Below are 14,226 nucleotides of genomic sequence, written 5' to 3'. Positions count from 1 at the left end.
TGTCCCGGGCGGATGTCGATGGGGTGGCGGGTGTCGCTCTCGGATCTCCAAGGGAGGGGGGTTGCGACGGGAGAGTCGACGATAGCGGCGCCATCTATATTCCGAAGCGATTCGAGTACGCCTCCCAGACGACTTCCGCTGGTGAAAGCGACGCAGATGTATGTGGCGGGGCTTCTGGGGCGCAATCCGCTTCGCGAACAATAGATGCTGCCAGGGGACGTCTGTATAGAGTAAGAGTACCTAATGCACAGTTGTACATACCTGTGCACAAGGGCTTCCCCGTCCTTCAATCTCTCATGCACACGGAAAGGCCTGCCGCTCATTCTGCACCTGCCAAATTACCCCGTCTGGCTGGAGGGGGCTTTGCTGGGCTGTGGCTATGTGACACACATCGGCAGGCTGATATTTCTTGGCCCTTTATTTTTCCGTTTCGGGCGACCGATCCAGCCGAGCTGGACACATCAGACGGCAATCCCCGCTTGAACAGGCTTCGCCGCTGCCCATGAGCGACTCTTCTTTGTCTTGGGGTAAGGTGCCATCCATCGTTCGGCTTGCAGGACGCTACGTAACCCCTGGCGTTTATGTTTGGCGGGGGTGAAGAAACTATAAACTACAAATGCCCCCGGAGCTGAATCGTCGTTCCCTCCAACTTACACTTCTCAACTTGTCCGCCGCCCAACTTGAATTACCCACCAGCGACATGGCATCAGAGAAGACCGCATCGTTACCACTTCCACCTTACACGCAGAACTACATGTCCTAACATCAGACCCAACTTCAAACCCAATTCGCGAACGTCCCATCACTTCTCCAAAACTCGATGACCTGGAATTACACCTCCGGTTGCCCACCTCAGCCGGTAACCGGTCACAGCATGGGGTCTCTGCAGTACGCATACGGGCAGCTCCAGCGGTACCAGCCTTACGAACGGCCTCCGCCAAATCCCGCCCCGCCCGCCTGGCCAACAGACATATACCACCAACCACAACCCACTGCCCATTTCCAGCATCACCAACCAACCCCACTGGCACTCTGCCCAGCCGTCGCCTTAACATCAACATCCGCATTCGCACCGACCCCGACCTCCACCAGCTCCTACAACGCGCTCGACTACCCGTACGTCCCCACCGGCAAGCGCCAAATGACGCTCCTCGCCCCAGACCGCTCGGCCCCGCTCTTCACAGTGCTCTACCCCTCGTCCTGGGCCACCCGTTCCAAGGTCACCGTCCTGCGCGGCGGCGGCGGGCCGGGCGCACCCGAGGTAGGCGGCGCGCGCCTGCACTCCTTCACGACGGGGAAGGTGGACGCGTTCCTCGCGGGCCGGGGCTCGTTCCGCTTCCGGAAGCGGTTCGTTTCACTGACCGGGCTGGCTTCCGCGCCGCACGTGGCCAGGATGGTGTGGGCGGTCGAGGACGGGGCGCTGGTCCTGAGCGAGGACGGGGCCGGCGGCGGAGGGGGTTGTGTGGCGAGGTTTGTGACGAGGGACGGGGCTGGCTTGGGCGAGGCGACGACTAGACTCGAAGGCAGGTTGGAGGTCAGGAGGGTGGGGTTGACCGGGGAGCAGTTTGAGGAGGTGGTTGTCACGCTGGTGGCGGAGATGGAAAGGAGGAGGAGGAGCAATGAGGAGTGGGAGATCGTTGGAGAGGTTATGGGGGAGATGTAGGGGGGAATGTGGTGGACAAGTCGGCAGTACGGAGGCATGATCTGAGGGTTATTTTTGTTGAAAAGCGGAGTGGGAATTATCAAGGGCCTATGATTGACTCCAGTGCAATGTACGTTGTGCTTGGGAGAATCTACAAATGTATGGAACTTTTTATAAACGGTCCAAGATTTCCTTGCCCCTCATAACAGCAAATTTCTTACGGACATGCCCGTGTCCACTCCTTCAAGCGCCATTTGTAATCAATCCGGTGCACACTCTCGCTCCTATCACCAACTCACCTAGGAGCAGTGTGTAGGATGCGCTTTTGTGACCGCCGTGCTCCCCGACCTGCCTCCGGGCCATCACCGCGGACCCAGCAAGTTGAGGCATCCCATGCTCGTTCAGCTTACTGCAGTTCCCGCCCAACCTTCCGACCAATCGCTCTCAAGACATCAACACCAAGTAGCTAGCTTGGCCACGTCATCAATAGGCTGTGTAAAGTGAGGGAACGGTGAGAGGCATGTTGATGACGGCCTTGGTCATCACTGAATGCTTGGCATCCGCCATGGCCCAGTTTAAACCCTACGGCACGTCTAACATAGGTACTGTCTGTGCCTTTTTTTTTTTTTTTTTGGCCGAGCAAACAATACTGATAATGGTATCTAAGTAACCCTTCCCTAACTTAGCAATACAACTGAAAGCAATGTGATATCCCTTGCTGCTGCTCGTCAATTTCCACAACATAGACATGGAGTGGCTTAGTTTTAGACCATCCATACTACGAGGAGCGCAGAGACACAGGTTCACAACCAAACTGTTGGCGGCGAATATGTGGTAGGAGAAGGTCAGAGCATCCGTCTTTGCGAAGAACAGTATCGGCCTGTATAGACCGTTTCTAATGAGGCATATCTACGCTATTCTCTGTTCGCTGTGATAAAAGTAGTGAAAGTTAAGGTAGAGGTGGGTTTACACATATGGGCAAGTCCCGTAGAGGAAACGCAAATGGCGTCCCACTCATGTCTCGTGACGTTATCGACTTGATATGATCCCAGAGGAACAGATTAGTCGCGCGTTGACGGATAGAGTTAGCGTGCAAAGCATGGATTAACCGCGTCCCGGATTCCGAGCTCGTCTTCGAGGCTCCTTAGGTAAAGAGCGACATATGTCTCCCATCTTCAACGTAAAGAATAGCGCCGCAACATTGTCTCGGATTCTGCTGAGACAGGCTCTGTAAAACCCTGATGCCTGCTCCGAACCGTAGAAATAAACGTCTTGACACGCAGCGGAGTTGCACAAAGCGTAATATCATCCATCTGATTTGTATTTTTGGCGGTTCTGGATTAGGCAGTCAGTTTGGGACGGTGTGGTTGGGGAGGGATAAGCTATGACCTCTAGACAGCTTCAGTCACTGTATGTTAGCGAACTGTGCTCCTGGGCTGAGGTACTGGACATGCAGTTATTCCTAATGATTAAGCGTCAAAAACCCCTGCCCTCTCTCTTGCTGACGTGCATCAAAGCATCAACTTGAGAGACATGTGGAACGGATTCATTCACTTCACCACCCCTTGTTCATAAACGCTACCAATACACAAGCGAAACCACCAGACTTTCGGCCCGACAAATGAAATGTGTTTACACCTTCTGGTGGCTTTTACACACCACTGCATGTGCAAGTAGCTTGCCTACTGCTTGTTGTGCTGAGCCAGCACGTCCTGATCAGTATTTGATCGACACTCCAACGTCCTAAAACAACTAGTCGTAAGGTCAGAGATGATATTAACCGCAGTAGCTACTCCTATGTACCGCCTGAGTTTAATATACGGACGGGAATAAGCGACATCTGCCCAGAGATACGGCTCTGCGGAAGCCCTCCCTCCGCCCTTGAACTACCCAGTTTATATTTCGCCGAGGCAGACTGCCGTCGGTTGCGCCTCTCGGCACGGGAAATCCACGCCCAAGTGCACTTTGAAGGCTGATATTTATCGGGAAATTCGGCGCTCCCAATATCCAGATATTGCAGGTAATCTTCGATTAGTGTGAGCCCTAAGGAGCACTGTTCCCTATGCGTGGAGGATCCGCGGTTCCGCCCAAAGGCCACGCCTCAGAATGCTTAACCATGGCGCTGCAACCCGTAATCCCGGGTTCGTTGGCGATAAAGTAATAGTGTCTAGCTGAGAAACCGGAGTAGATACGATAGTATATAACAGCTGCGGTCCCCCACGGAACTCGCCGGCCAGAACGTCATTGACAAGTGATTTCTTTCCGTATTGCTGCTGCATTTGCTCAACCGTCATGAAGTTCTCACCGTCTTCCGCGGCGGTCTATGCCGCGGTGCTCCCAGGGGCATCAGCCACGATCTATTACGCTGGCGTCGCGCAATCGAGCGGTGAATTTGGTGCATGGAGTCCTACTCAGACGCCGGGAACAGGTCTCCCCGGCCGGTTTGGTGTCGATTACTCCTTCATTAGCACCTCGGGGGTCGACATTATGACGGATCAGCACAAGGTCAACCTCCACCGGGTAGCCTTCCTCCTCGAGCGCATGTGTCCGCTGTCGTACGGCCTGGGGGCCAAATTCAACGAGACACACTTTGATTACTTCAAGCAGGCCATTGACTACATCACCAAGACCAAGGGCGCCTGTTCGTGGCCCAGTCCGATCGTGTGGTTTTTCGGTTCATCCTAACAATGTTGTAGATGCCATCCTGGACCCGCACAACTATATGCGTTACAACGACCCGTCCTCTCAACCTTTCAGCGGCAGCGTAATCGGCAATACGTCAGATCCCACAGCGGCCACCACAGAGCAGTTCGGTGCGTTCTGGGGCGAGCTCGCCAAGCGCTTCGCCGACAACGAAAAGGTTATCTTCGGGCTGATGAACGAACCGCACGACATGGCCAGCTCCCTGCTCCTCTCCAACCTCCAGACCGCCATCGACGCGATCCGGGCCTCGGGCGCCAAGAACCTCATCATCACGCCGGGCAACGCGTGGTCTGGCGGGCACTACTGGACCAAAGGCGGGGCCGAGGCCAACAGCAACTGGATCCACAGACTCAGCGACCCGGAGGGCAACCTGGCCATCGACATCCACGAGTACCTGGACGAGGATTTCAGCGGCAGCCACCTGGCGTGCACGCAGGACCCGGCGACCAACCTGGCGGGCGTGACGGCCTGGCTGCGGGAGCACAAGCTGAGGGCGTTCATCACCGAGTTCGGCGGGTCCAACACGACGGCGTGCACGACCATGCTGAACGGCCTCCTGGACTACATGGCGCAGAACGACGAGTACATTGGGTGGACGGCGTGGGCGGCGGGGCCGTTCTGGGGGCCCAACAGCCCGTGCTGCACCGACCAGAGACAGTACGGCAGCTTGGAGCCCGGCAGCAAGGCGGCGGATGGCGGGCCGAGCCTGTACGACACCGTCTGGCTGCCTGTGCTGCAGAAGAAGGTGCCCGCGAAGCTGCAGTGGGAAGGGCCCGCCAACGTGCAGGGCGGGACGCTGAGGGACAAGCCGCAGGCAGTTGACGGGCTTGCGCGCCGTTAGGATTTGCCTAAGGTCCTGTAGCTTGGCTATTTTTGCTTTTTTTCTTTTTTTTGTTTTTTTTTTTATCGCAACATCTTCGTGTGAAAAGTCGGTGTTGTCATGCGCGATTGGCGGTGATTTCGATTGATTTTGCCGGCCGAGAGCAGATGCCAAGGGCGGTGGGGGCTCTGCCGTGCTTGATCGTCGTGGCGCTCCTGAAACATTACCCTCACACCTTCTGGAACAGATCGACGAGACCTGGGGCAACTCCTCTCGATGCGGGCGCCGGCTCTGGGTCATTGAGATAACGAACCAACCAAGATTCTAAAATAAGCGCGAAATGCCAGTTCTGAGATGGAGTTGATCGAGAAAGGGATGGGCGATGATGGGGATTGTGGTCGAGGAAGCTTGCGACAGTTGAATGCAATTAACACTCGGGGGGTGGCTGCGCATGCGATTGACAAATTGGAGCGACAGGATGGTACCTGATGCTAGAATTGCCGCGTCTCACCGCCCAAACAACTGAGGTCGCCCTCCTGGCGCCCCTTTCCCCGTCTCCTTTACTGGCAACGGCTGCCTGCCTGTTTCCATGCTAACACAAACATAAGGTACCTTACCTAACCGCCGTCAAAGGGAATGAAATGCAAATCGGAGGACTCAACAGCCGCTATCGGTTATCGCGCCACCCGCGAGGCAAAACACCGAGCCGCCGAGGAAACAAGCCGGATGCCGTCGTGGGAAAATGCAGCTTCTGGCCAAAAGGCGCTCCCGGCCTGTCGGCACGCCCGATTGGCTGGCGGTCGCGAGTCGTGCGCCGGAACGCTCACCATCCGGGCACGACACGGCCAACATTTTGGTCGTGGCTTTCAGTAGTCTCGGATGCGATAAAAGCTCGGCCAACCGATTGCATGCAGCACCCGACCTGCGCAATTGGGCCGTGTGCAGCAGTAACCAGCTGGCCATTGCTGCCGTCGGAAAGCCTATTTTCCGGCCTCGCAACCAGGACGGGACTGGACCCGACTGGACCTGGGGCCCGACTTGAGCTGGAGCCATTCGTGCAAGCACGGAGCCGGTATGCGCGGATCATCCCAACTTTGACGGAGCACGGCAGGCACTTTTAAAGGAAATTCGCTCTTCCGGCGGGGACATGGGCGCCGTGCCATCGGGAGCCAGGAATACCCTGGCCCGCCCACAAGTCCGGCGACACGCCCCTGTCGACTTTGCCGCAACCCCAACGCGCTTGGGAACTTGGTCTGGCATGCACCCACTCCGAAACGAGGGAAAAGCCACTGGGGGCGCCGGCAAGCCTCATTGCCGTTTTGCAACCCTTTTGACCCGCCTTGCCCGTCTGGAATGTCCAAATATCATGTTACAGACCCTGGACGCTCTCCGTCTGGCCCCAGATCCGCATCCCTGCAGCCCATCCGTCTGGGACGCAACAGATGCCCAGTGCTCTGCGGTCTAAAAAGTTGGTGACCTCTTCTCGTCCATTCCCGTCTTTTCTCTTGGTTATCTCTCTCCTTCTGCTCTGGCCTATGTTATGCTGGACTCTTTCGTCCCTTCTCCTTTGACCAATTGAACTTGGCGTGGGTGGCCGGCGGATTCACCAGAGTCCGCTGTCATCCCCCCTAACTTGCCTCATCGCCCGTCATGCCTCTCAGCATGCCGCGCTTCCCTGCCCTCGTTGCGTCGCGCCTTCGAGAGCAGATCAGTCTCCGCCGGGCATCTGGAAGCCAGAAACGGCAGTCCAAGATGCCCTTCCAACTCTCGCTCGTCGACGTCTCGGCCGTCGCCCTGCTTATTCTTTGCTCCCTCCTCCTGAACCAGGGAGAGTCGGCCGCGGTACAGGGCCGGGCCGTCTGCACCTCCTACGATCACGCGAACCCACTGGCCGAATTCTTCCCGAATAACGCTACCGGGGTCCTCAATGCCACACTAGCTATTATTCCCATCTCGTTAGAGACGGCTCGCCGCTTGATCCCTCCTCAGTACGACATTCTCGAAAGCGCATACCGCTCCCTCATGCCCGACTTTCCCGATGGCATGTACCCGGTCATGGTCCAGGCCGCACACGACCACGATGTCCAATTCCGTGCGTTCAGCATCACGATCGATGACTTCTCAGTCAGTGTCTTGGGCCTCTCAGGTTGCCATTGGTGTGTGCTGACCAGTGTTTACAGCGTGTGGGATTTGAGTTTCCATTCTTGGACCTCGTCGGTGACGGCTATTCCTCGTTCCGCTGGGCGCCGGCGCAGCTCATCAGTGCCTCCAACGACATCGCCTTGGAGGGTTCTCGGGCGTATGGCACAGCAGTCTCTCCTGCCGAGTACGAACCGCTCTGTGACGCATACCGGTTGCTAGCCAACGGCGCCACATACTTTAAGGGCTCGAGCCTGACCTCATCTGAGTTTATCGAGCTGGAGATGACACGGCTTGCCCGCCCCACCTTCAGCCCCTATCCGCTAGAAGTATTCAAGAACATCACGAATCAGCCTACCTTTGCGAATGCGACCTCGTGCGACAACATGATCCGGCTGTTCAATACTACCATGTCAGCGGGCGAACACGCGCCGGTGCCGGTTCGAGGTAGGGTTCGGGCTCGGACCTTCCCGTTTCAGGGAGGTGAAAGGGAGTGGACCGAGGTGTACGGCGTGCAAGTGGCGACGCCCTTCATCGAGAATAACTATCTCGACTGCCGGACAATGACGGGCTACTCGGGGACCGGCGGGCCGGGCGACTCGTTTATACAAGGTGCTAGTCATAATCACGAACTACGATAAAACTTAATGATACCCGGCATGGGGCGGCATGTATAGATGAAGCTGCCCCATTGCCATAAGAGAATAAAATGACAACAAACACTTAAGTTTGCTGTCTCAGCAACCGCAGTATACCAGCCGCCGGGCATTGCCATGGCCACATTGTACCCCAGGCCGATCATGCTTCTCGCAAGATTTCACAACGACACCCACGGGTTGGATGTGCACCAACTTATCTACCCAGCGTTTGAAGCAATTTTGGTAAGGCGACGGAACAGTCCCCGAAGGATGCAAGTGGATGCAATTTTGACCGACCCTGTCTAAATGTGTCACCTTTGCAGTCCCAACCCGGCCGTGCTTAGGCACCGTAGAACCCCCATATCCACCGGCCCTCGAGAGTGGCGCCAAAATCAAACACAAGAAAACCAAAACTTTCCAAGAAAAGAGCCAACGTAACGCCCGTCTATTCTGGTATCATGCCTGCCCAAGATCATCCCTGTCTTCCCAGTCGTCTAACAAATTCGAGAAATGCAGTTTCGTCTTTCCTCAATCAATCCCAGTATACGGTCGGGTTCTGCAAAGGTCAGGAGGAAGAATTCTGATGAAGAACGGGATCTCTGATCATCTCTCACCCAAGACCCAAGACTCGGCACCCGAGACGATCTCACGGCTCCTCCGAGACCAATGCCAAGTCTACATGGTGCTTGCGCCGCGCAGAAAGAGACGGGCGACCGGAAGCGGCGAGCAGAGGCCGCCGCGTTCGCATCACTGGCAGACGATGACCTTGTAGGTCCGCAGCCGACTCTCGATGGCGAGTTCGGTGTCGGTGGAGCATCACGGCCCCGATAACTCTAACAGCCCCCAATCCGATCCGTGTCCCAGCACCCACGTCGGCACGCCCTCACATATCGATCGGCATTCGTGTCTTTGCGTTTGTGGTCCACGATCGCCTCCTGCTCTTGACGAGGGGCAGCGTGCGCTGGATGATCTTGATGACGGAGCGAGAGAGGCTCCGCTTGAGGGGCACCGCCCGGAACATTTTCGGACGGAGGAAAGAAGAAAAGGAAGACGCAAAGAAGAAAAACAAAAATCGACCAGCGATGACCTCTACCCGGAGAGACGAAGAAAATGAAATGGCAGCACCGGCTGAACCACGATGGACTTTTGGTGTTTGTTTGATCTGACGGTCTACATGGGATCGACGGCGACCCGACCCGTGCGGGACACACGAGTGTTTAAGAAGCCGTGGCCGAAACGCTACTTATCGCGGTTGGCGTGCGGTCACCAACGCTATTTTGGCGGGTGTTGGTAAGGGATTTGAAGGATTACCCAGATCGCGACCGCTAAGCTCGGCCGAAGAACCTTAAAATAGGGTTCTGCGAGCGGCGCTGACCGACGCCGCACCGTTTGAGTCGTTGCGAGAGAGTCTGCTGCGGGTTCGAAGCCCACCTTCCATAGGGCTGTGCCGCGCTCTCCAAAGCCATATTAGATGTAAAACGCGTTTGCCTGAAACTACGTCTCGCGGGATTCTAAATCCCCTTAAACGGCCCTCGCACGCCCATGCCGTTTAGTGGTCGTTATTTGGGCTTGGGATTATACAAAAGGAGGACCCCGAGCACTTTGCACCTGCGTTTCAACACTTTGCTCCCCCACGTCCCACGATACACAGAAGGATTTGCTATTGGCTATGCCATACCGCAACGCCACCATTAAGTGAGATCTTGCACATCCTCCCGTCCGAGATTTAATGTGCCCATCATATAGAGTTCTCACTCTGGAGGGCCGAAAGCCATCAGCCAGTCGCTTTGGCGTTGCACACGCTCCTCTGTGGCCTTGCAGGCCGTACTACGAGTGTAACAGGGAGATCGACCAATACAGGACGCCCAAGAGATAAGGATGCCGGCAGATCCGGCCCACACCTTGGCCCGTCATGTCGTGAACACTAAACCCGCAGGAGTACGTGCCGGTTACCACCAACACCGCCCTAAGCCGTCTTGCTCCGTAGGCGCGGGAGCAACAACACTCGACAACACGCCGTGCGCCCAGTTCGGTGCGCTGGCAAGCGCAGAGGGACAACAGTTTCACAATTACAACAGCACGGAACCTGGCATTGAGGAACTCGAAATTTCGCAATTCCTATCTCAGCGCTGATCCAGGCGCATACATCCTAGTTAGATAAGTCGTTGCTCCAAAGGAATGTCATGACAAATATACCCTCCTATCCGCCCAAGTCCCCGCCGTAGATGCTAACATGGTATGTGATAAAGGAGTGTACGTGCATCGCATCCGTAAAACCCGTAACGTCATGTAACGATCGCGTCATAAAACCACCAAACCCCCCTTCCCCATCACAGACCCCTCATCCTAATCCCCATCACTAAGGTACGTACGTAACTAAGAATATAAACCCCCAAACCCCCACCTCCGCTATCACCCCTTTCCCCTGCCATCACCACCACCACCGCCACTCCTCCTCAGAACCTTAAGCTACCTCAAGGTACTCAAGCAAGCTGCAACGCAGCGGCCACCACTCCCGCCAACACCCCAGCCGCCGTCCCGACGCGGGCCCCCGCGGCCGCGTTCCCCGTGACGGGCGTGCGGGTCTGCGTGGATGCCAAGTCTGCCCGCGACGTGCTGGTCACCACGAACGCCGTGGTCTCGCCGGGGCGGGTGGTGGTGAAGGTGTGTGTGGCGACGGCGCGGCAGCGGCGGGTGCGGGTGGTGCTGGTGCTTGTGGTGGTGGTGTTATCATCTGAATCATCATCGTCGTTGTTGTCATCGTCGTCGTTGTTGTTGTTGTCGTCCTCGTCGTCCGTATCAATGCCGTCGTTGTCGGTGTCGTACTCGCAGTCGGTGAAGTCGTCGTTGTTGTCGTCGTCGTCGTTCATGGCAAGGTTGGGGACGGACGTGGTGACCATCTGCGCCCTGGGAGGGGTCGACGTCGTCGCCACGCCTGCGGGCGCGGTGGTCCGGGTCGGCCCCGGGGCGGTGCGGCGGTCGTCGTCAAAGTCATCGCCGCCGCCGCCGCTGCCGCTGCCGATGGAGGAGTTGTTGTCATCATCATCATCGTTGTCGTCGTCGTCATCGTTGTTGTTGTTGTTGTTGTTGCCATCATCAGTGTCGTCACCGTCGTCATCGTTGCCCGCCGAGTTGTTATCGTCGTCCACGTCATCACCGAGGTCGTCATTATCATCACGGCGGGTCAGAGCGCGAGCTGCGACGACGCCCGGGCCGGCCGTGTTGCGCACGGCAAGGCCGGCGACAGAGCGTTCCACAGCCTTGGCGCCAGCTTCGCCGTTGACGCCGGCCAGCTGGGCATGCGGAGCGGCAGAAACGGTGAATGCACCGAGGCCGAGAAGGATGATAGCGAAGGCCTTCATCTTCGACGCGGAGAAAGGGAGTGGGCTGGTTGTGACGTAGAGTAAGTGCTAAGAGCAAGTGCCAAAAGCGAGTGCTAGTAAGAGCGAGTGCGAAGAGCGAGTGGTGTTTGTGATTGTAGCGAGAGTGAATTGCGTGAGCCGCGTGTCGATGATGAGAATAAGTCGGCTCATACATCAGGAGAGAACCACGACTTATATGCGTATGAGCCAACCCAAGGATCTCAATGATTGCCCAACGGGCTGCACCTCGCGTGTTCGCGGGTTCGTGGTTGCGAGCCCATTGCCAACATCTGTGTCACGTCCCAACTAAGCCTCCTGGCTGGCGAAAATCTCGAGCGAAAAGCCTCGTTCAATCAGGATGCTCCCTGAGGACGGATTCGGCCTGAGGTTGAGTGGTTGACTCGACATCACCAGCCACGAATCACCAAAAGGAATGTCAATGGTGGGTGCGCCCAAGAAAGACGGTGGTCTTGTCCAAGTCCAAAGCCTCAAATTGTTACGCACGCGCTCCTTGGTCGTTTGCTTCGATTGGGTGTTGGGGGATGCCCAGTGCTAGTACCCCACCTGTCGCCTCATGTTTACGTGGATTCTCAGTCGGTTCTGGCCAAAAGATACTGTGAGGGGGGTAGCCAAGCTCAGCTGAAAGCAGTTGACCGATGCCGCTTCTTGGCTATGGATACGAGTCAATTCCACGTGTACGGCCGCTCGACTTGGCTCGAGAAAGCCTTTTGCAAAGTGGCTGTGAGCCGCCTTAGCGTCTTGTCCTGGGCTTGTTATTGCTGCCAACCGGTCACCATGCAGGAACGGCGTGCCAGACCTCCCAATGGTACGCTCAATCCCCGCATTTACGCACTCGTTTAGTCGCCTGACGTTGTTTCAAGTTTATGCACGGGGCGGGAAGCTTGCGTACGTCAACCGTTACACCTGTTCTGATAGTATATACTTGCATCAGAATGGCTATCGTAAAAGGCTGGGACGTCTACACGGTACTGGCTCTCTTGGCAGCAGGTTCTAAAAATATGACACTGCGGACGGGCTCTGGGGTCTGCCGGTGTTAGGCAAGAGCTCGAAGCGTTTGAGTGGAATTCGGCTGGTATACGATATGCATTACGGAGCCCGATAGTGCTTGCAGGACTCTCAATCTCCCTGCCCTCGGGCCACAACCCAAGTTAGCCTGAGCTGGTCGTGTTGCGGGGATCCGGTGTGAAATCACCAGTCTGACCGTCCCTACGTTTGGCTGTCTGGACACGTGGAGCATTGGAGGAGCACTTCGGGCGCAGCAGCAAAAGTCTTCTAGGAGAGTCGTCATGATAGCCTGAGAGACGTCCAGCAAAATCGACAGGAGGACCCCGTTCTTTTATGGTTAGGGTCACGACGGTATCTCCTGGTTTCCAATATTCCAAAGTCTGTTATCTAGTCCTCAGACATCCTTGGTAAATGGCCTGGCGTCCTTCGTCACCATTGGTACCTCCTTTCCCCCACGTCGCCGTTCCTCCATGTCCGCGGCCTTGTCCATACCGTTAATGGCAATAGGCTTGCCTCCATGCGGCAACGTCATCCCTTCCAGCAAACCCAGTTGCATCCTGGGCGGGCTGGCTAAGGTACCTTGCGACGACCATGTGGAGTGACGTGGTCATACCTAATTTACGTCGGTCCCTCTTGTCTTCCAGGCCATCATGACCACTCAGGCCAAGCTTGACAAAAAGGCGGGCGTGCTCAACAGTCTCAGGATTTTGATCATCTAAAAATAAGCCATGCAGTGGCACCCGAGAAGAATCCCAGTCAGCTCGTGTCTTGAGGCTAATGATAAAAGAATACAATAAAAATAAACATTAAGTCGGGAATTCGCTGTTGTAGCCCCTGAATTTGGCCGGGCTGTGTCGCCACTTTTAGCGGCCTTGACAGTGCGAGGCGCTGGTCACTATCGCGTACTCAGTAGTCTGCTTGAGTCTACAGTGTGCTTGTCCCTAATCACTGTCTTCACTGAATCATTGTAACAGCTCCTCCAATTCTCATACCATCTTTCATCTGTCCAGCGGATTGCCCCTTGAGGCCTTTCACTAAGACAGTCCCGGCATTCTGTCTGGCTCGTTCACGAAAATCAATCCCTCCCTGTTCGTATGCAGTCTGCCTAGCGCATTGACCACACGGTCATAGTTCCCAAAGAACCGGTAGGCTCTAGCATGATCAGTCTCGGCTTGCTCTATTGTCCCATTCCCCAGAGTACTAGAAGCCCGAAAGCCCACTTACCTCAGCGTATTGTTGTGGTTGCCAGGCTTTGCTTTGTTTCAGTTGCCTGTCCTTGTCCGGCCGTTGGGCTGTTACCTGCCTTTGTCCATCGCCTTGATTGATGGGTATGCGGGTGTAGATGTGTGTATTTGCGCCTTTCAGCAGAATTTATCGGGATAGATGGGATTGTGATTATCATTGACCTTGGTGTGTGTGGTGTTCGAGACTAAAAGTTTATGCTTAAATGACAAGGTACCTTAAGTACCGTATGTGGTTGCATTAGCCTCCTGAGTCCTGGCAAATTGTCCCAAACCCAGTCGGATACTTTGTCGCCGAAGCAGCCGGAAAGAGAAACGCGCCGTGAAAATCCCAGATACCGACCAAGGCGATAATATGCGGAAGAAATAGCCTGCACCGACTTTTCCTGGCTGTCTTTGGAAATGCCTGATATGGTGTTGCATGTGAGCTCGTGAAATCATCGGCGAGTCGACGCCCAGAAGCGTAAAACCTCATCCTTGACTTGCTCAGAGCTAGAAGATGAAGGGCCAACTTACCAGCTCTCGCTCCCTTTCGCCCAATAAAGCAATATCGCTGGCAATTTGTAACCCAACTGGCGCAAAAGCGGAACCGCAATTGCACAGCAGCAATTGCACCTTAAGTCATGCCAGCATATTCTGGGCTGGGAAGATGCTC

General features: G+C 55.8%; 4 protein-coding genes across 4 annotated transcripts; 3 read left to right on the top strand and 1 right to left on the bottom strand.

The window, feature by feature from the left end:
• Positions 1–874: 874 nt before the first annotated feature.
• MFIFM68171_04751 (uncharacterized protein) lies at positions 875–1,663 on the top strand (the record flags this gene model as incomplete). The annotated part of the gene is made up of 1 exon (XM_071060171.1): positions 875–1,663. One exon carries the CDS (start codon positions 875–877, stop codon positions 1,661–1,663), a length of 789 nt encoding a protein of 262 aa, XP_070916272.1.
• A 2,271-nt stretch (positions 1,664–3,934) lies between these two features.
• On the top strand, positions 3,935–5,186 carry MFIFM68171_04750 (cellulase; the record flags this gene model as incomplete). The annotated part of the gene is made up of 2 exons (XM_071060170.1): positions 3,935–4,283; positions 4,339–5,186. The coding sequence occupies 2 exons, from the start codon at positions 3,935–3,937 to the stop codon at positions 5,184–5,186; spliced, it is 1,197 nt and encodes a 398-aa protein (XP_070916271.1).
• Positions 5,187–6,917: 1,731 nt separating this feature from the next.
• MFIFM68171_04749 (uncharacterized protein) lies at positions 6,918–7,945 on the top strand (the record flags this gene model as incomplete). Its single annotated transcript, XM_071060169.1, has 2 exons — positions 6,918–7,289; positions 7,346–7,945. The coding sequence occupies 2 exons, from the start codon at positions 6,918–6,920 to the stop codon at positions 7,943–7,945; spliced, it is 972 nt and encodes a 323-aa protein (XP_070916270.1).
• A 2,480-nt stretch (positions 7,946–10,425) lies between these two features.
• Positions 10,426–11,304, bottom strand: MFIFM68171_04748 (uncharacterized protein; the record flags this gene model as incomplete). The annotated part of the gene is made up of 1 exon (XM_071060168.1): positions 10,426–11,304. One exon carries the CDS (start codon positions 11,302–11,304, stop codon positions 10,426–10,428), a length of 879 nt encoding a protein of 292 aa, XP_070916269.1.
• Between the last annotated feature and the right edge of the window lie 2,922 nt (positions 11,305–14,226).

Source organism: Madurella fahalii, assembly GCF_045866475.1.
Source record: "Madurella fahalii IFM 68171 DNA, scaffold_2, whole genome shotgun sequence".
In the NCBI taxonomy this organism is placed as follows: Eukaryota; Fungi; Ascomycota; class Sordariomycetes; order Sordariales; genus Madurella; species Madurella fahalii.
Note: the sequence above shows the minus strand (reverse complement) of the source record. Positions and strands in the feature narration are given on the sequence as shown.